This window comes from Vipera berus (genome assembly GCF_964194415.1).
Source record: "Vipera berus genome assembly, chromosome: 3".
Classification (NCBI taxonomy): domain Eukaryota; kingdom Metazoa; phylum Chordata; class Lepidosauria; order Squamata; family Viperidae; genus Vipera; species Vipera berus.
In genome coordinates, this window is record NC_138204.1 from 218,214,020 (window position 1) to 218,234,049 (window position 20,030).

A 20,030-nucleotide genomic window follows, 5' to 3' on the forward strand; every position below is an offset into this window, starting at 1 on the left:
CAGGCTAGTGTCCCCCCCCCTTTTTGTTGGCTAGGCCAGGTGCCCCCTTGGCAGGCAGTTGAGAAGGTGGTGCGCTAGGGGCCTGGCGCTGCCCAGAGGCCCTCACGGATTGTCTTCCTGCAGGTGGGGAGGCCCAGCAACATTGGCCAAGCACAGCCCATCATTGACCAGCTGGCAGAGGAGGCCCGAGCCTTCAACCGCATTTACGTGGCGTCGGTGCACCAGGATCTTTCTGACGATGACATCAAGAGTGTCTTCGAGGCCTTTGGGAAGATCAAGTCCTGCACGCTGGCCCGGGATCCCACCACGGGGAAGCACAAGGGCTACGGCTTCATTGGTAAGAAGCCCTGGGGCCAGCTGCCCCACTGCTGAGGGCCCAGAGCCGGTGCTCAGTTCTCCATGTTGCTCTTTCTGCTCGTTCAGAATACGAGAAGGCCCAGTCCTCGCAGGACGCCGTCTCTTCCATGAACCTCTTTGACCTGGGGGGCCAGTATCTCCGTGTGGGCAAAGCGGTCACTCCACCCATGCCTCTGCTGACCCCAGCCACCCCGGGAGGCCTGCCTCCTGCAGCAGCCGTAGCCGCGGCTGCCGCCACAGCAAAAATCACCGCTCAGGTAGGAAGCAGGATCTGGAGAGCGGAGTTGGGGGAGAGGGCTTGATCCAAGGGGAGGCGGTAGCCCTGGCAGCCGGACTGGCCTTCCTGCTGCAGCCCCAGCCCCAAGTCCGAGGGCAGAGAGCGGCCCTCCTCCCTTTCCCTCTGCGAGCTCCTCCGACAGGCCTCCTCCATCCGCATCAGGTAGCTGGAGGGGACCGGAGGCTTCTGTGCAGGGGGCCTGTCTCTCCTCCCTCTGCTGCCCCGGCTGATGTCCCTGGGGCTGGGCAATGAAACCGCCAGGCAGGCAAAGGCGAACGCTGGCCCGAGACGCCCCTCCCGCTCTACTGGGCCCAGGGAAGGCGGTGGCCGTTTACCTCCAGCACGGCCTCCGCCAGCCGAGCGGGGCTTCTCCCTGGAGGGGCTTCTGGCTGAGGGCCTCTTGGGGTGCAGAAGAAGCCCCGTGGCTGCAGGGGCTGTAGCAGAGCTGGCTTTTCTCTTGTAGGAAGCCGTGGCAGGGGTGGCGGGTGCCGCTGTCCTTAGCACGTTAGCCACCCCCGGACTGGTGACCCCAGCCCTGACCCTAGCGCAGCCCCTGGGGGCCTTACCGCAGGCTGTGATGGCAGCTCAGGCGCCAGGAGTCATCACGGGTGAGTGAGTGGCCTGGCAGCTGGGAGGAGGGAGGGAGCTGCCCTGCGTGGGGGTGCACTGCGAAACCGCCTCTGGCCCAGCGGCCGGGTGGGGGGAGGGCAACCTTTCTTTCTGTGAGGGGGATGTTACCCCCAGCTTCTCCCTCTTTTCCACAACGTCTGTTGTGTCTGTGAAAGAAAGTGAAAGGAGAAGGCTGCTGCATCCTCTGGCCTCCTGGCGTGGAGGAGGAGGAGTTTTCATAGGAGCGAAAGGGCTGCAAACCAGGTCAGAATGTGCAGATTGGGGCCACTGCGGCCGGCCGAGCAGCCCTGCCCTGTGGAGCATGTGCTGGATGGGCGAGGGTTCTAGTCTTGGGAGTGAGGAGAGCCTCAGGGCGTTTGTGGACAAGAAGCCTGGAGGTGGGAGTGCTGGGGAGGAGGAGGGGGGGCAAGGCTTTGGGCCAGCTGGTCAGGAACCTCCCCCTGGGCGGGAAAGGGGAGAAGGCCGAAGGGGGTGGCTCTTGGAGGAACCCCAAACCTCTTCTCCTCCTCCTCTCTCCTGGCCTCTGATCTGATGCATCTTCTGCATCTGGTGGGCTTTGGGCTTCGAAAACTTCGGACAATTTCTCTAGCCAGAGAATGTTGCATAAGCCGCGCTGATATTTTCTTTAGCAATTTGAATAATTCTGACTTTACACATCTTTGTCATAGAGAAACAATTGGCCCCATTGATGTTACCTTGGAAGACATTGGTGGTCAAATGTTGGTGGCTGGAGACTGGGGGTCTTTTCCCGGGCTGCTTCTGTCACCCAACCTGGTTTCAAGCTCTTTCCTGCCTCCTCCTCCTCCCCCCCCAACACCCACCACCCCCATCCCACCCCCGTGGCTGTGCTTGGGCTGACCGGATAGGCGTCCTCGTTTCGTTGCGCAATTACCTGATTGCCTTTTGGGCGCCCAGCAACAGAGCTGCATTGATGGCCATTTGCAGGGTGCTGTGGTCACATGACTGCACATTTTGAGTTTTGTCCACTTCGTTTTTCAGCAAAATCGCATCACAGTGAGCAATAGATTTGTTTCGTAACTGCTTCAAAAAGTCGTAAAATCAGGTTGATGGTGTGACTGACCCGTTCTACGACTTATGGCTGTAACAGGCAGGCTCCATTACAGTTGTGGCTGGAGGACCACTTCCCTTCCCCTTTCTGTGGAGTGGAAGGGCGGAGGAGTCACCTGAGCCATGTGTGTGTGTGTGTCTGTGTCTTGAGCTTCTTCCTGAGATTTTCACTCCTTGTTGATACAGCTGTCTGCCATAGATGTGGTTCTGCTGTGCAAGTTGTGAGTTGAGAGACTGCCCATTTCTCTAAATTTGGGTTGATTGTGCGTATTGACCTGGTGGGATTACCATCCTTGCTTGAGATGCCTTGGATAATTCTGTTTGGGAGCGGAGCACGAGGGCACATGGGTGACCTAGTTCTTTTCACGTATGTTTTTCTTCTAGGTGTCACACCAGCTCGCCCACCCATTCCTGTCACTATTCCCCAGGTGGGTGTGGTGAACCCCATCTTGGCCAGTCCCCCAACGCTAGGCCTGCTAGAAGCCAAGAAGGAGAAGGAGGAGGAGGAGGTTTTTCAAGAATCTGAAAGGCCGGAGATGCTCAGTGAACAGGAGCACATGAGCATCTCTGGCAGCAGCGCCCGCCACATGGTGATGCAGAAGCTTCTCCGGAAACAAGAGGTGGGTCCTCCAGCGGTGCCGGTGTAAGGGCTACCAGGGATTTGCCTCCAAACTGAGCCCGTCATGGAAGAGTGGTGGGCCGCTTCCCATCTCGGTGACGGAGGGAACAAAACAAGGCTGGGCGGAAGGGGATTCCCTGGAACACCTCGAGTCCTGGGAAGTGACCTTTCCCTGCTTTTTTCTTCACCACAGTCAACAGTGATGGTTTTGCGGAACATGGTGGACCCCAAGGACATTGATGATGACTTGGAAGGAGAAGTAACGGAGGAGTGTGGCAAATTTGGGGCTGTCAACCGAGTCATCATCTATCAAGAGAAGCAGGGCGAGGAGGAAGACGCCGAGATCATCGTCAAGATCTTTGTGGAATTCTCCATGGCCTCAGAGACTCATAAAGCCATCCAGGCACTGAATGGGCGCTGGTTTGCAGGCAGGAAGGTTGTGGCTGAAGTGTATGACCAGGAGAGATTTGATAATAGCGACCTCTCCGCATGAACTCTTTCACAAAGAGACTTCTCTTTCATTTTTCCCAGTGACTCCCTTTCCCCATGTTTTCTGGAATATTTTTGGACCAGCATTATCCTGTGTTGTACACATAGTTGTTGGTAAAGATGCCAGGAAGAAACTCCGTTGTCTGTTGTACGTGTGAGAGCATTACCTCCACAGTGGCAAAATGGGAATGCAGGTTGGGACAGGTAGCCATTCCCAGGCAATTTATTATTAGGCACCAGATCCCAAACAGTCAGTTTGGTGGTGGTGCTGCATTTTCACTTCGGACTAAAATTGGCCGCCTTGTCAATTCCAACAAATTGAAAAACAGTTTTTATCAAGAAAGCCAGTACATTAGTCTTTGCGTAATGTCTCTTCCACACTAAAGGTAAAGGTTTGCCCTATCCCCCGTCCACTCCTAGGGGGGCAGTGCTCCTTTCCATTTCTTAGCTGAGGGAGCCAGCCTTACCCAAAGACTTTTCCGTGGTCGTGCAGCCGGCATGACTGTAGGCCGAGGCACATGGAATGCGGTTACCTTCCCACCAAAGTGGTACCTTTTTACCTACTCACATTGCATGCATTCAAACCGCTAGGTGAGCAGGCGCTGGGGCCAGGAACCGAAGCTCACCATCTCGAACCCAGGCTGTCCACTCTCCAGCTGACAAGCTCCAGTCTTGAAGCCCTGAGCTACCCTACCATTCTTTCCCGCTACATAAACACAATGAGAGCCTCCAGTCATGTTTGGTCCAGAATCCCTGCAGGGGCTGCCCTGGAGGAGGAGGTGACCCCACTGAAGTGGGAAAACCCGGAAACAGGGCAGACGCTCTTCCTTGTGAGGGAATACGCCTGCCCTAGTAGATAATGGTTCCCCCCCCCCACTTCCCTTTTGTGGGAGCGACGTTCGGCCTGGGAAGACCTTGGGCAAGGCGGAGGGAAAGAGGGCTGCTTGCGCTGGAGGAAGCCCCACCCAGCCCCTCGGGAGGTTCACCCAACCTGGGCCCACCAGGCTTGTCTTATGGGCTGGCTCTGGGGGGGGGGTGTGTGTGCCCATTGTGTTGGGGGGCGCTCTGGTCTCTTGCCCCCACCTTCACCCGCTGCCCCGCCATTCAGGGAGGCCTGGCTGGGAGGTCCCAGGATGGGCGGAGGAAGACGGCATCCAGCGGCAGTTTCCAGCCGCCCAGGGCTCCCCCCGAAGGCTTTCGCCCCCCCCCCCCCCGCCCCCGGTCTCTCCCGGAGCAGGAGCAGCGCCCGCCTTTGCCCGGGTCCCTCTTGGCCACTCCCGGACCCGCGGCCCTGCCCTCTCCGTCCCGCGCTCGTCCGCTTCCCGGCTGGACTACTGCCGCGCACTCCACGCGGGGCCGCCCTTGGAGATCCTGTCGGGACCGCCCCTCTCGGGGATACCTTCCGCCCCACGGCCGGCGAGCTCCTTCCCCCGCCGCCCGGAGCGGAGCGGCCCGCTTCTTCCCGGCGCGGCGGAGGGCGCGGGAGGGAGTCGCCGCGGGAAGAGCGGGGCGGGGCACAGAGAGGCGGGGAGGGAGCGGAGCCTGCGCAGACGGCGGGACGCGCTAGGCCGCGCGATCTATGGTTCCGGCCGGGCGCGCTGGGCAGTCCTCCGCGGCGGGGCGGCGCCGTCCCAGAGTGCTTCGCGGCGGAGGGCGAGGAGGAAGAGGAAGAGGAGGAGGAGGAGGAGGAGCCCCCCCTGCCGCCGGGATGCCGCGCCGCCGGCTCGGCCGCTGAGCCCGCGCGGCCCGGTGCCCCCCGCCCGGACCCCCGCCGGCCCGGCGCCGAGGATGCTGCGCTGCATGCCGCCGCTGTGGCGCTGCAACCGGCAGGTGGAGACGCTGGACCGGCGGCACTGCTCGCTGCAGGCCGTGCCCGACGACGTCTACCGCTACAGCCGCTCGCTGGAGGAGCTCCTGCTCGACGCCAACCAGCTCCGCGAGCTGCCCAAGGTGGGCCCGCCAGGCTCTCGGGCGGGGGGGGGGGCGGGCGGGGGTCGCCGTCCTCGCTGGCGTCGCGCGGTGGGAGACCCCTCCCGCCCCCCCGGCTGGCCCCGCCGTGCACCTGTCGCCTGTGGAGCGACGGCCCCCGCGCGCCTGGCCCCCTCCCCCCCGCCCGGGCGAGGGGTCCCAACGGGCGGGGCTCCTTCCCTGGCTCACTCTGCCCGGGCTGGCGGGGGTCGCCTCGGCCGGTCTTGGCGGCGCAGAGCCCTCCTGGGAAAATGGCCGGTCCCCAGGAGCGGCCGTGGCCTCGCTGAGATTTCCTGACCCACGGGCGGCTCCTGGCCTGGACGCGCCCGAAGTGGCCTTGGTGCCGGTAGGGAGCCCGCCAAGGCGCTGCTGGGCGCTTTCCCTGCCTGACCCTGTGGGGGGGGAGGCTGAACTGGGTACCCCGAGAGTACCCCGTCTGGCGTGGGAAAGTCTCAGGCTGGGTGTGCAGAAGGAGTAAATGGCAGCAATTAGAATAAAATAGAATTCTTTATTGGCCAAGTGTGATTGGACACACAAGGAAGTTGCCTTCGGTGCATAAGCTCTCGGTGTACATAAAAGTTACAAGTGATAAATCAACAAATGAAAGACGTAAAACATAGAAATGCACCCGGGTGAAGCCCCAGCGAGAGAAAGAGGAAAGTGAAGTGGGATGTCTGGTCTTGTGGATGGAGCTGATGAATACAGGCAGCGTAACTCGTGTCTTTTTTTATGAATGAAAGAGTCAAAGTGTGGGCTGGTATATCCTCTAATTTTTTGATGGGCGGGTCTCCAAGTAAGAATCGGTAAGCGGGTGACAGTTGTGCACTATTACCTTCCAGGGAGCGGTGGTGATGGGAGAAGCAGAGAAGAAGGGGCTTGGCAGGAATTGGGTTCTGAGTGCCTGAGACTCAGGGGAGAGAAACGGGTGGGTGAGATGAGACAGGGCAGGCAGCAACTGGGCTGTTCAGAGACACCGAAATGAACGAGAATGGTGATCGGCGAGTGCTTGCTTAGAAAAAGTATGTTTCAAATGTAAGGCTTAAGCATAAGTCTTCATCCAGTTTGTAAGGTGGCCCAACTCCATTGCAACTTGGCTGCCGCTCTGGGTGGGGTACAGGATTGAAAACTTCAGATTTATGTGTAAACTTGTGAAAGGTGTGAAAGTAAAGGCAGATTTGATTTGATGCGGAAAGTTTGAGAGTGTCAGGGCCGGAATGAGGCATTCTAAATGTGGAGCAGGCCATTTCTTAGTAGTGGCAAAAGTGGATCTTGAGGGGAAAATTTAAACGCCGCAAAAAAGTGAAACAACTTTCCCGTGGCTGATGCCATTTTCATATATTTGGTCGTTCTCCCTTCTCTCTGCATGGCCAGGCCATCTCAATGCTCCTTTGTCCTGCTCACCCACTTTTGCATGCAACCCGCTTTCTTCCCATTGTCTGCAGTTTCTTTTTGTGGTCTCCATGGCCGATGGAGCGTTCCCTTACGAGTGGAAGATATGCTAATGAGAAATACAAAAAAGAAAGCATGGTGAAATGAAGATGGGGGGGGCTCTAAATGGGAATGTATGAATAACAGAAATCATATGCACGTTGAGAGAAAAAGTTGCAAAGAATACAGTGAAAGAGAGCAAGGAACAAAAGAGGCAAATCAATGCAGCGGTGGCTTTGTTGGAAAGAACGAGGGAAGATGACGAAGTAAGGAACCTCCGGCAGACGGAGTAGAAGAGAAATGATTTGGGATGAACGGAAGGGAGAGGAGTTCAAGAGGAGGATTTCAGAGATTTAGAATAGAATAGAACAGAGCTGGAAGGGACCCTGGAGGTCTTCTAGTCCAGCCCCCCCCCCCCCCCCCGCTCAAGCAGGAGAATCTACACCATCTTTGACAGGTGATTCTCTATTTTTTTCTTCTTTAAAATCTCCAGTGATGGAGCACCCGTGATTTCTGGGGGTAAACTGTTCCAGTGGTTGTCCTCACTGTCAGGAAGTTTCTCCTTAATTCCGGGTTGCTTCTCTCCATGATCAGTTTCCAACCGTTGTTTCTCACCCTTCCCTAGAGGGATCGAGACCAGCGCTAGGCGTGCCAGGATCCAAGAAAAGATGGGGCAGTCCTCATTGCTGGGAGACTGTTGTGAAGCAATATTGGATGCAGTTGTAGAGGGCAGAGCCGAGAAGTACATGAGATTTACTTATGGAGTGGATCTGCAGCTTGTTCAGTGTGTGGGGGAAGATGGCATCTGTGCTTGCTGACGGTAGGAGTGTGTCCTTGGGAATTGGTGCTTGGCAGGATTTTCATCAGAAAAGGGTGAGACCTGTCAGTGGGCAGAATTGGGAGAGGCGGTGAGGCTCCCAGGCAGTTTGTCTCCTTCCTTCAAGTTAGTCATCAGGCGGCAGCAGCTAAAGCAGCTACGTTGGGGGGCCTTAGCAGGAGCATAGAATCCAGATTGGGAGGCGTAATTATTCCCTGAACTCTGTCCTCCCAGGGGCTTGTAGAGTCCAATTCTGGGGCCCCCAAGAGCCCAGGGCCTGATTGGAGCCAGGCCGAAGAGGGCCGGCAAGGGGCTGAAAGGGGAGGAAAGAGTCAAGGTGCTGGTTCTTTGTAGCCTCCAAAGGTGAAGGGAGGACAGCTGCTCCCCCAGAGCTGGCCAGAAGTGTCTGTGTGGTGGGGAGGGGGAGATGCTGCAAGGAAGGATCTGGTTAAACATGGCGGGGGGGGGAGCCTCAGCACGGCATGGGATGTCAGTCAGGGGAACAGACTGCCACAGGAAAGGAGCTCTTTTACTAGAGGTCTTTAAAGAGATATTATTATCAGAAAAGCTCTCCTGGGCAGAGCAAGATGCAGGATGTTGGACTAGATATGACTGGTTTTAGGATTCCTACGATGTATTGTCCAGACTTAAGTCTGCTTTGACCGATGCAAAATAGAAACAACAATATCTCTTGATCTTGATATTCTGCTTCTGTTGCTGTAGTCTAGGATGGCCATTGCTTTTTTTGCAGTTGCATTGCATTGTTAGCCCATGTATCCTAGCATCCTGCTGTGCTGCCCCATCATGGCAAGTTGTGGGGGGGGGATTGTTCCTGGGAGGGACAAGTGAAGGGTGCAGGCCAAGAATGTATAATCCCAGCAGGATCACCCAAGGCCAGAAGGGCGTCCCAGCTGCCCGGCTAACGCAAGCCCAGGCCCTTATATTGAGCAGCAGCGACACAGGAGGACGATCCCAACAGCAGCAAAGGCACCCCTGCATATTTTTTTTATTTTTTTATTTTAATTCCATTTATATCTCGCCCTTCTCCGAAGACTCAGGGCGGCTTACAAGCTTAGCAGTAGCCTTCATTCTATGTATATACCTGCTTATTAGGGCTTTCACACACACACACCCCGAGCGGCATTATTACAAAGTCAGCTTAATTGCCCCCAACAATCTGGGTCCTCATTGAGTGGCGGAGGAGGGAGGCAGGGGCAAACCGCTCCTGGAGGAAAAAAGAAACACCTAAGAGGAAATACAAAACAATTGGCAAGGTGCAGGTCAGAGAGAACTTGTAGAGCTGCTGAGGGTCTTTCAGGATGCAGGCAGTCCTCGCGTTATAACTCTGAGGGAGAAGCTTGCCTATTAGGGTCGTAAGTCAGCACTTTGTAAAATGAATGGGACTCATTTTAATGACTTTTTTTTACACTGCACTCATTTGACTAATCAGTCGGTCATTAAATGAAGGAAGATTGGGCCTGCTGTTTGCTTCGGTTTGTTAAATGACCTTCACCGTCATGAAACGAACCTGAGAGGCTCGAGAATTTGCAGGGCTCCCCAATGGAGCCTCTGGAGGGAAGGTGTGCCAGGGGTGGGAGGGTGAATTTCCAGGGCTCAACACTGTGAAGGCGAAATGGCCCCACTCTTCAAGCATCATCCAGTTGAAATGGACTCAGTCAGGACAAGGCGAGGTTGTTCACCTACTCAGGGCGTGAAAACCAAAGAAGGAACCACGTTGCTTTTCTAATCAGGAAGGATGTATAGCAATCAATGTTTGGGCACGATGCTTGGTTGTTACTTTAACTCAACCTACTCAATCGGTTTTAGAATTATTGGATGTGATAATACAATATGGACAAATTTCTGGATTTAAAGTTAATAAGCAAAAAACTAAAATATTAACAAAAACTATGACTATAAAACAAAGAGAAGCGTTAGAAAAATCAACAGGATTTGAAATAGTAAAAAAGGTTAAATACTTGGGGGTATATATCACAGCATCGAATGTGAAATTATATAAAAACAATTATGAATTGTTATGGCAAAAAGTACAAAAGGAGATTGATAGTTGGAAAAAATTACAATTGTCTTGGTTGGGGAGAATAGCAGCCGTGAAGATGAATGTCTTACCAAAATTTTATTTTTGTTCCAAATGATACCAATACTCAAGAAAGATGCAAATTTAAATGAGTGGCAAAAAGGTATTAATAAATTTATCTGGGCAGGGAAAAGACCAAGAGTAAAGCTTAAAATAATGCAAGATGCACGTGAGAGAGGGGGTCTGAAGATGCCCAATTTGAGATTGTATTATGATGCAGTTGTGTTATCAACAATTAGTGATTGGTTCAATTTAACGGATGAAAGAATACTGAATATTGAGGGGCATGATTTACTGTATGGATGGCACACGTATTTATTTTATGACAAAAAGGTGGATAATATTTTTAAGACTCATATCTTAAGGAACGCTTTGTTCCGAGTTTGGAAAAAGTACCGATATATATTAAATAACAGAATACCTATATGGGCAATACCTAGACATGCAATAGGAAATATAAATGTGGAGCAGAAACAAGATGTGATGACTTATCAAGAACTTCTCAGGATGGAAGGGAATATTTTGAAACTGAAACCTTTAAATGTTTTAAAGGAAGAAAAGATAGAACAGACTTGGTTTCAGTTTATAGAATTACAAGCTAGATGGAAGGAAGATCAGAAAATTGGTATAATAAAAGTTGATGAAAATTTGATAAAGCAAATTAGAGATCAAAGTCAATCGCATATAAAACGGTTATATAATGCTCTTATAGAGACTGATTCAGAATCGGAGTTAGTTAAAGATTGTATGATAAAATGGGCTCAGAATATTCAAGAGCCCATAATGATGGATACTTGGGAAAAAAATTGGGTTAGAAATGTAAAATTTACACAAGCACAAAACCTAAGAGAGAATTTTTACAAGATGTTTTATAGATGGCATTTAGATCCCAAAAAGTTAGCATGTATGTATCCAAATCAGCCACCTAAGTGTTGGAGATGTGGTAGTGAAGAGGCAACTTATTATCATATATGGTGGACATGTAAAAATGTTAAAGCCTTTTGGATAAAAATATGGTGGATTTTTCAGAAAGTTTTTAAGAAAAAAAAAGATTTACTCCGCAGCTATTCTTATTGGGGATTATTTTGGATTGTACTGTTATAGAAACTAAATTAATGTTACACTTAATAACGGCAGCCAGACTGTTGGTGGCGCAACATTGGAAGAAAGAAGATTTACCTACAATAAGGTTCCCCCACACATGCGTGCTAGTCGTTTCCGACTCTAGGGGCCGGTGCTCATCTCCGTTTCAAAGCCGAAGAGCCAGCGCTTGTCCGAGGACGTCTCCGTGGTCATGTGGCCGGCATGACTAGACGCCAAAGGCGCACGGAACGCTGTTACCTTCCCACCATAGTGGTCCCTATTTTTCTACTTGCATTTTTACGTGCTTTCGAACTGCTAGGTTGGCAGAAGCTGGGGCAAGTAACAGGCGCTCACTCTGTTACGCGGCACTCGGGATTCGACCCGCCAAACTGCCGACCTTCTGATCGACAAGCTCAGTGTCCTAACCCACTGAGCCACCGCGTCCCCTACCTACAATAGAACAATGGATACTTAAAGTAATGGACGTAGCTGAAATGGCAAAAGTTTCAGCATATCTGAAAGAACAGTCACAAGAAAAATATATTTTGGAATGGAAAAGATGGATTGATTATATTCAGAACAAATATGGGACTAAAAAGTTTCAAATAGCATATGAATAATTCTTAACAATTATAGAAGTGTTATTATAATTACTTTAGTTTTGTTATAAGGGAGTTAAAGGGTGGAAGGTTTGTTAACATCGTAATAGACATTTAGCATATGTTTGCATAAGATTGCTATATGTAATACCCTGTATTCTGCTTTGGGAAGTCCGGGGGGGGGGAGGGAAGGGGGGAGGGTTGATGGGGAGGGGGAGTTATTATTAAAATTTTGTAAAACTTCAATAAAAAAAATATTTGGGCACAATGCAGTCATGTGGGCATCCCCTTAATATGATCGTCTACGTTTGTGCTTCAAGTTCAAGTTGAAATCAATGGGACGCCCAGGGCGGGTGCGCTCATTGGCATTGCAGACTGGAATGCCAGAGTTAGAGATGCTGAGGAGGAAGCTGTAAAACCAACATGAAGCCAGAGAAAAACTTACAACTACCCGTTGCTTTCTTGGTAACTCAGTCTGCCAGAAAAGAAAATGGTGTTTATACGTAGACATCACCAGGTGAAATACATGCAGGCACCAAACGGGCTGTGCTGTTGCTATAATGAAGCTCAGTTATTCCTCGGTTAAAGAGCTCAGATTGCGGTTAAAGGAACAGCCAGAGGTTTACTGTGAAAGACATCAGAAATGGCTTAGGCACGAGTTCCAAGTCAAACTAAAGTGGAAGTTTCTGCCACGTGCTCTTGAACATATACTTAACCTTTTCAAGGAGAACACCTAAATCCTTTTGAAGTCCTGTACCTCATTGATAGGGAACCAGAGAAATGGTGGAATGAATTTAAAGTTCAGAATGAATGTGAAGAGACTGTCAAAGATTAACAAAAGCTAAGTGGAAGGGAGGGATTTAAACTATTTAAAAGAAACAGACTAAACAAAAGAGGAGGAGGAGTTGCTCTATATATAAGAAATAACTTTATCTCTACAGAAATAGAGCACAACAATGACGAAAACTGTAAACTTGAAAGCATTTGGGTCAATATAAAAGGGGGAAAAATGACATTGCCATAGGTGTATACTGTAGGCCGCCCAACCAAGCAGAGGAAATAGATGAACTTTTTGCTAGTCAGCTAACTAAGGTATGTAGGAAGCACATCACAATAGTAATGGGGGACTTTAATTACCCTGATATCAACTGGGAGACAAACTCTGCACCAAGTGGAAGATCAAACAGATTCCTGTCAAACCTAGCAGACAACTTTCTCTCCCCAAAAGTAGAGAAGGGAACTAGGGGATTAGCCATATTGGATTTAATTCTCACAAACAGAGATGAAATGATAGAAGGTGTCAAAGCCACAGGAACCTTGGGGGGGAGTGATCATGCAATATTGGAATTCAACATTCTGGAGGCACAAGCAATAGAACACAGCCAAACTAGAGTCTTGGATTTTAAAAGAGCTAATTTCAATAAACTTAGAGAGACCATGGGAAGAATTCCATGGATGAGAATCCTAAAAGGGGAAAACAACTCAAAAAGCTTGGGAAATTTTGAAAAGTGAGATAATAAAGGCCCAGTCTAGTACAATACCAACAAAGAAGAAAAATAACACCTCTCAAAAGAAACCAGCATGGCTGCATAAAGAACTCTCTGATAAATTGAAAGATAAAAAGGACAAGTATAAGAATTGGAAAGAGGGGCACATACCGTATATACTTGAGTATAAGCCGAATTTTTCAGCCCACTTTTCGGGCTGAAAAACTCCACTTCGGCTTATACTCCAGTCAACAAAAAAAAAAGAACTGTCCCTTCGTTCGGAACAGGCTGCTGAGAGAAGGGAGCGGCAGAGCCTTGCAGAGCTGGCGGCAGTCCAGCGTTGTTTCTCCCCCTCGTGCGTGCGTGTGTGTGTCAGACCCACGGGAATGGCTGGTAGGGAAGCGGCATTCCGGCATTCCCCCCCTTCCTGTGTGTCGAGCCCACGGGGCTTGACACACAGAGAAACGCAACTAGCCATTCCTGCGGGTCTGACACACACACACACACACACACACACACGCCGCCGGGCTCGGCTCCTCGGCAGGAGGGGCAGCCCCCGCCACGCCCCCCTCCCCTCCCGGCCCGCAGCGCCGCCGCCGCTTCCTTGCGGGGCGAAGGCACCGGCCAGGGGGCGGGAGGGCGGCCGCGCAGCTCAGCGCCACCCCGAAGCCACAGCCAGCCGCCGCTCCCCCCCCGCTCGCTCGCCCGCTGCCTCGCCCGCTGCGCCCCGAACACACTGCCGCCGCCGCTTTCCCCCCCCATCGCTCGCCCGCTGTCCCCGAACTCACCGCCGCCGCCGCTTTCCCCCCCATCGCTCGCCCGCTGCCCCCCGAACTCACCGCCGCCGCCGCTTCCCCCCCATCGCTCGCCCGCTGCCCCCGAACTCAGCCAGCCGCCGCTTTCCCCCCCATCGCTCGCCCGCTGCCCCCGAACTCACCGCCGCCGCCGCTTTCCCCCCCCCCCCCATCGCTCGCCCGCTGCCCCCCGAACTCACCGCCGCCGCCGCTTTCCCCCCCATCGCTCGCCCGCTGCCCCCCGAACTCACCGCCGCCGCCGCTTTCCCCCCCATCGCTCGCCCGCTGCCCCCGAACTCAGCCAGCCGCCGCTTTCCCCCCCATCGCTCGCCCGCTGCCCCCGAACTCACCGCCGCCGCCGCTTTCCCCCCCCATCGCTCGCCCGCTGCCCCCCGAACTCACCGCCGCCGCCGCTTTCCCCCCCCATCGCTCACCCGCTGCCCCCCGAACTCAGCCAGCCGCCGCCGCTTTCCCCCCCATCGCTCGCCCGCTGCCCCCGAACTCAGCCAGCCGCCGCTCCCCCCCCGCCCGCTCGCTCACTCGCTCGCCCGTGCCGCCCTGAACTCAGCCAGCCGCCGCTCCCCCCCGCCCGCTCGCTCGCTCGCTCACCCGTGCCGCCCCGAACTCAGCCAGCCGCCGCTCGCCCGCTCGCTCGCTCGCCCGTGCCGCCCCGAACTCAGCCAGCCGCCGCTCCCCCCCGCCCGCTCGCTCGCTCGCTCGCCCGTGCCGCCCCGAACTCAGCCAGCCGCCGCTCCCCCGCCCGCTCGCTCGCTCGCTCGCCCGTGCCGCCCCGAACTCAGCCAGCCGCCGCTCGCCCGCTCGCTCGCTCGCCCGTGCCGCCCCGAACTCAGCCAGCCACCGCTCCCCCCCGCCCGCTCGCTCGCCCGTGCCGCCCCGAACCCAGCCAGCCGCCGCTCGCCCGCTCGCTCGCTCGCCCGTGCCGCCCCGAACTCAGCCAGCCGCCGCTCGCCCGCTCGCTCGCTGCCTCGCCCGGGGACCAGCGCCAGCCAGCCAGCCCGCCGGCGGGCGGACGGGCGGAGAGAAGCCCGGCCCGGAGGTGAGGGGAGGGAGCGGAGTCGCCGGGACGCAGCCCGGGGCCCACGTGGAAACAACGCTTGACTGCCACACACACACACACACACACACACACACACACACACACACACACACACGAGGAGGGAAACAAGCTTGACTGAGGAGGGAAACAACGCTTGACTGCCACACACACACACACACACACGCACGAGGAGGTAAACAAGCTTGACTGAGGAGGGAAACAAGCCCCTCCCCCCCCCACACACACACGAGGAGGGAAACAAGCTTGACTGAGGAGGGAAACAAGGCTTGACTGCCCCCCCACACACACACACCCACGAGGAGGGAAACAAGGCTTGACTGCCGCCTCCCTAGCAGACCTCCCCATTCCTGTTAGAAATGGAACCCAGTACTTCTAATCCTGCACCAAAACAAAGACGCAGGTCATACGAAGCTGCTTTCAAACTAAAGGTTGTGTCAAGAGCAGAAAAAAGCAATAACAGTATTGCAAGTAGGGAATTTGGTGTTGATGAAAAACAAGTGAGGGAGTGGCGGAAAATGAAAGCTGAGTTGGAAAAGATTCCAAAGGCAAAAAAAGCTCGACGTGGTTTAACAACTCCATATGTGGCTCTAGAGACTGAATTGCATAAATGGGTTATGGAGTGTCGTCAAAATGGTTACTGCGTAACACGCATGGGAATTCGCTTACGTGCCCTTCAAATGGCTAAAGATGACAAATTAAAAGTACCAGGCATTGAAAATTTTGTTGCGTCAGCAGGATGGTGTACTGGCTTCATGAATAGGTATGGCCTATGTTTGCGGCAAAGAACAAAGATTTCACAGAAGTTGCCAAAAGACCTTGATGAAAAAGTGATGTCATTCCATTCATTCATCATAAAACAAAGAAAGATCCATAACTATGACCTGGGAGATATTGGGAATATGGATGAAACACCTATGACCTTTGATCTTCCAAGCAACAGAACCGTGGCAAGTTTGGGAGACAAAACTGTTTTACTCAGAACCACAGGTAATGAGAAAAACCATTTTACAGTTGTTCTGTCATGTTTGGCTAATGGAACTAAGCTGCGGCCTGTCATTATTTTTAAAAGAAAGACCTTGCCTAAAAAGGTCAAATTCCCACCACGAATTACAGTGCGCCCACATGTTAAAGGCTGGATGGATGAAGATGGAACAAAAAAGTGTCTGGAAGAAGTTTGGAATGGACGACCAGGAGCAGCCTTAAAGAAAAAACCATCATTGCTAGTTTGGGATATGTTCAGAGCCCACACATCTGATGACATAAAAACATTGGCAAAGTCTTCTCGAGTTACTTTAGCCGTTATTCCAGGTGGGCTTACATCTGTATTACAGCCCTTAGATGTGTGTTTAAATAAACCTTTCAAAGACCGTGTGCGAAAGATGTGGTGCGAATGGATGTCATCTGGTCAAGCCCGACTAACAAAAGGTGGAAATATGATGAAGCCTGACATAGAACTGATAGCAAAGTGGGTTCGTGATGCATGGGAAGAGATTCCAGAGGACATGGTGAAGCACGCCTTCAGGAAATGTGGCATAAGTAATGCTATGGATGGCAGTGAAGACACTGCTTTGTATGAGGACAACAACTGTGATAGTGATGACAGCGAACTCTGTGACAATGTATATGATGATAACCTCACACCAGCTACAGCTGAAGCTCTGTTTGCAGATACAGATGAGGAGGAGGAATCCAGTTTTGAAGGATTTTGATGCTTGTGTTTTAGCTTGGTTGCTTATTGAGTTAAGGTTTTTGTACATTTAAAGTTATTGTTAATACTTTAATGTTATATATTGTTTTTGTTGAATATACTGATAATATATTGTTTTTGTTGAATATACTGATAATATATTGTTTTTGTTGAATATACTGATAATATATTGTTTTTGTTGACCCTCTTTTCCACATGCCTCAATTAAAGCAATTTTATTGTTATCTACCTGTATTTTTATTTTTGAAATTTACCGTGAGCTGCTGCATTTCCCAGCCTCGGCTTATACTCGAGTCACCAACTTTTTCCAATTTTTGGGGGTAAAATTAGGGGTCTCGGCTTATATTCGAGTCGGCTTATACTCAAGTATATATGGTAACTAAGTCAGAATATCAGCAAATAGCCCGTGCCTGCAAAGATGAAGTGAGGAAAGCTAAGGCTCAAAATGAACTAAGGCTTGCGACCAAAGTCAAAAATAACAAAAAATGCTTCTTTCAACATATAAAAAACAAGAAAAAAGTTAAGGAAATGATTGGTCCATTAGTGGGGGAAAGTGGCAAGAAGGTGACAAGCAACAGGGAGAAAGCAGAACTATTTAACTCGTTTTTTGCATCTGTCTTTACACAAAGGGAAAAAACAGTCCAACCTACCCAAACCAGTGCCATAAAAAACAGAATAGAAACGCAAGTTAAGATAGGCAAGAAAATGGTAAGTGAGCACCTGTCCAGCCTAGACGATTTCAAATCACCAGGACCAGATGGATTACACCCCAAGGTTCTCAAGGAACTGGCAGACGTGATCTCAGAACCACTGAAGTATATTTTTCAAAGATCCTGGAGCACTGGGGAACTACCAGAGGACTGGAAGAGAGCTGATGTAGTTCCCATCTTCAAAAAAGGGAAGAAAATAGATCCAGGAAACTACAGACCTATCAGCCTGACCTCAATACCTGGGAAGATTCTGGAAAAGATAATCAACAAATCAACGAACACCTTGATGCAAACAAAGTCATCACTAAAAGTCAACATGGGTTTGTCAAAAACAGATCATGCCAGACAAATCTTATTACATTCTTTGACCAAGTGACAAAACTAGTGGACCAGAGGAATGCTGTAGATATAATTTACTTGGACTTCAGTAAGGCATTCGATAAAGTAGATCACAACCTACTACTTGATAAGATAGAAAAATGTGGGTTAGATAGCATTACCACCAGATGGATTCGTAGCTGGCTGACAGGCTGTACTCAGCGTGTGGTCCTCAATGGAACCGCATCTACATGGAAGGAAGTGTGTAGTGGGGTGCCCCAGGACTCTGTTCTGGGCCCAGTGCTCTTCAATATCTTCATTAACGATTTGGATGAGGGGGTAGTTGGGGAACTCATCAAATTTGCAGACGACACCAAGCTGGCAGGAATAGCCAATACTCCAGAAGATAGGCTTAAGATACAGAAGGATCTGGACAGACTCGAACACTGGGCACTATCTAACAAAATGAAATTCAATGGTGAAAAAAGTAAGGTTCTACACTTAGGCAGGAAAAATCAAATGCATAGGTATAGTATTTATTTATTTATTTAATACTATTTCTATACCGCCCTTCTCCCGAAGGACTCAGGGCGGTGAACAGGGCAAGAATAAAAATACAGATTACAAAAGTTAAAACAAGATTAAATAAATGCCCACATACTAAAATACATCTTTAAAACTCAATAAAATAACCATAACAACCCCCCCCAATCCCTTCATCAGGCCAGGCCAGCTTGTTCAAAAAAGTATGTTTTTAGCTCGCGGCGAAAGGAGCGAAGGTCGGGCGCCGTCCGGAGCTCAACCGGTAGCTGATTCCATAGCTCCGGGGCGCCCACAGAGAAGGCCCTCCCCCTGGGGGCCACCAGTTGACATTCTCTGACCGGTGGCACCCTGAGGAGGCCCTCTCTGTGGGAACGCACAGGGCGGAGGGAAGTCGATGCCGGCAGCAGGTGTTCCCTCAGGTACTCCGGGCCCCTGCCATGTAGGGCTTTGAATACCATTACTAGTACCTTGAATCTCACCCGGAAGGCAACCGGTAACCAATGCAGCTCGCGGAGCAGAGGTGTAACGTGGGAGTATCGGGAGACTCCCAACACAACTCTCACGGCTGCATTCTGTACCAGTTGGAGCTTCCGGGTGGTCCTCAAGGGCAGCCCCATGTAGAGAGCGTTGCAGTAGTCTAGTCGAGAGGTCACGAGCGCATGAGTGACCGTGCATAGATCATCCCGGCTTAGATAGGGCCGCAACTGGCGCACCAGGCGAACCTGGGCGAAAGCCCCCCTAGTCACAGCTCCTATGTGGTCTTCCAGGGTGAGCCGTGAATCTAGGAGGACTCCCAAGTTGCGAGCCCTATCTACGGGGGGTAATAATTCGCCCCCCATAGCGAGAGGTGGAATGTCCGAATAAACCCGGGATGAAGGTATGCAAAGCCACTCGGTCTTGTTGGGGTTGAGTTGAAGTCTGTTCCTCCCCATCCAGACCCGAACCGCCTCCAGGCAACGGGACATCACGGTGAGGGCATCACTGGGGTGGTTTGGGGTCGAAAGGAAAAGCTGGGTTTCATCAGCATACTGATGATACCCAACTCCAAAACCACGAATGATCTCACCCAGCGGTTTCATATAGATGTTGAACAGGAGAGGCGAGAGGACCGACCCCTGAGGAACTCCACAAATGAGAGACCTCGCGGTCGACCTCTGCCCTCCTGCCAACACCGACTGCGAGCGTCCCTGGAGATAGGAGGAGAACCACTGTAAAACCGTGCCACCCACTCCCAATCCCCTGAAACGCCGCAGCAAGATACCATGGTCGATGGTATCAAAAGCCGCTGAGAGGTCTAATAGGACCAGAACAGAGGAATGCCCCCTGTCCCGAGCCCTCCAGAGATCATTCACCAGCGCGACCAATGCCGTCTCCGTGCTGTACCCGGGCCTGAAACCCGATTGGTACGGGTCTAGATAATCCGCTTCATCCAGGACCAGAGGGAGCTGATGTGCCACCACACTCTCAACAACCTTCGCAAGAAAGCGAAGGTTGGAGACAGGACGAAAGTTGTTCAATACAGCTGGGTCCAAGGCAGGCTTCTTGAGGAGAGGCCTCACCACCGCCTCTTTCAAGACGGCGGGGAAGCTGCCCTCACTCAAAGAAGCCGATATAACTGCCTGGAACCAGCTGCGTGTCCTCTCCCGGGCTGCATAGACCAGCCAGGAAGGGCACGGGTCCAGTAAACGTGGTGGTGCTCAGCCTCCCCATGATCCTGTCCACTTCCTCCGGAGTCACAGAATCAAACTCCTCCCAGGTGATATCGACAAGACCGCCCGTGTCCTGCTCGACAGACTCTGCCCAGTCAGAGTCCAGACCGGTCCGAATCCGAGCAATTTTGTCCGACAGATGCTGGTTAAACTCCTCGGCACGACCCTGCAAGGGTTCCTCCCTCACCTCCTGATTCAGGAGGGAGCGAGTCACCCTAAACAGGGCGGCCGGGCGATTATCTGCGGACGC

General features: G+C 52.1%; 3 protein-coding genes across 5 annotated transcripts in view; 2 read left to right on the forward strand and 1 right to left on the reverse strand.

Moving 5' to 3' along the window:
- PUF60 (poly(U) binding splicing factor 60) overlaps positions 1-3,574 on the forward strand; it is a 13,782-nt gene extending 10,208 nt beyond the window's left edge. The window contains exons 7-11 of the mRNA XM_081325013.1: positions 124-337; positions 424-614; positions 1,098-1,242; positions 2,717-2,952; positions 3,145-3,574. Of these exons, the coding sequence (XP_081181139.1) occupies positions 124-337; positions 424-614; positions 1,098-1,242; positions 2,717-2,952; positions 3,145-3,444 (1,086 nt within the window). The 3' untranslated portion in view covers positions 3,445-3,574. The remainder of the gene's footprint in view (positions 1-123; positions 338-423; positions 615-1,097; positions 1,243-2,716; positions 2,953-3,144) is intronic.
- Positions 1-13,390, reverse strand: part of LOC308666310 (uncharacterized protein) — a 48,956-nt gene extending 35,566 nt beyond the window's left edge. Inside the window, exon 1 of the mRNA XM_081325021.1 lies at positions 13,088-13,390. The gene's annotated coding sequence lies outside the window, so the exon portion shown is untranslated. The remainder of the gene's footprint in view (positions 1-13,087) is intronic.
- SCRIB (scribble planar cell polarity protein) overlaps positions 5,120-20,030 on the forward strand; it is a 57,168-nt gene continuing 42,257 nt past the window's right edge. For all 3 annotated transcript variants that reach the window (XM_081325018.1, XM_081325019.1, XM_081325020.1), the window contains exon 1: positions 5,120-5,390. In XM_081325018.1, the coding sequence (XP_081181144.1) occupies positions 5,229-5,390 (162 nt within the window). In that variant the 5' untranslated portion in view covers positions 5,120-5,228. The remainder of the gene's footprint in view (positions 5,391-20,030) is intronic.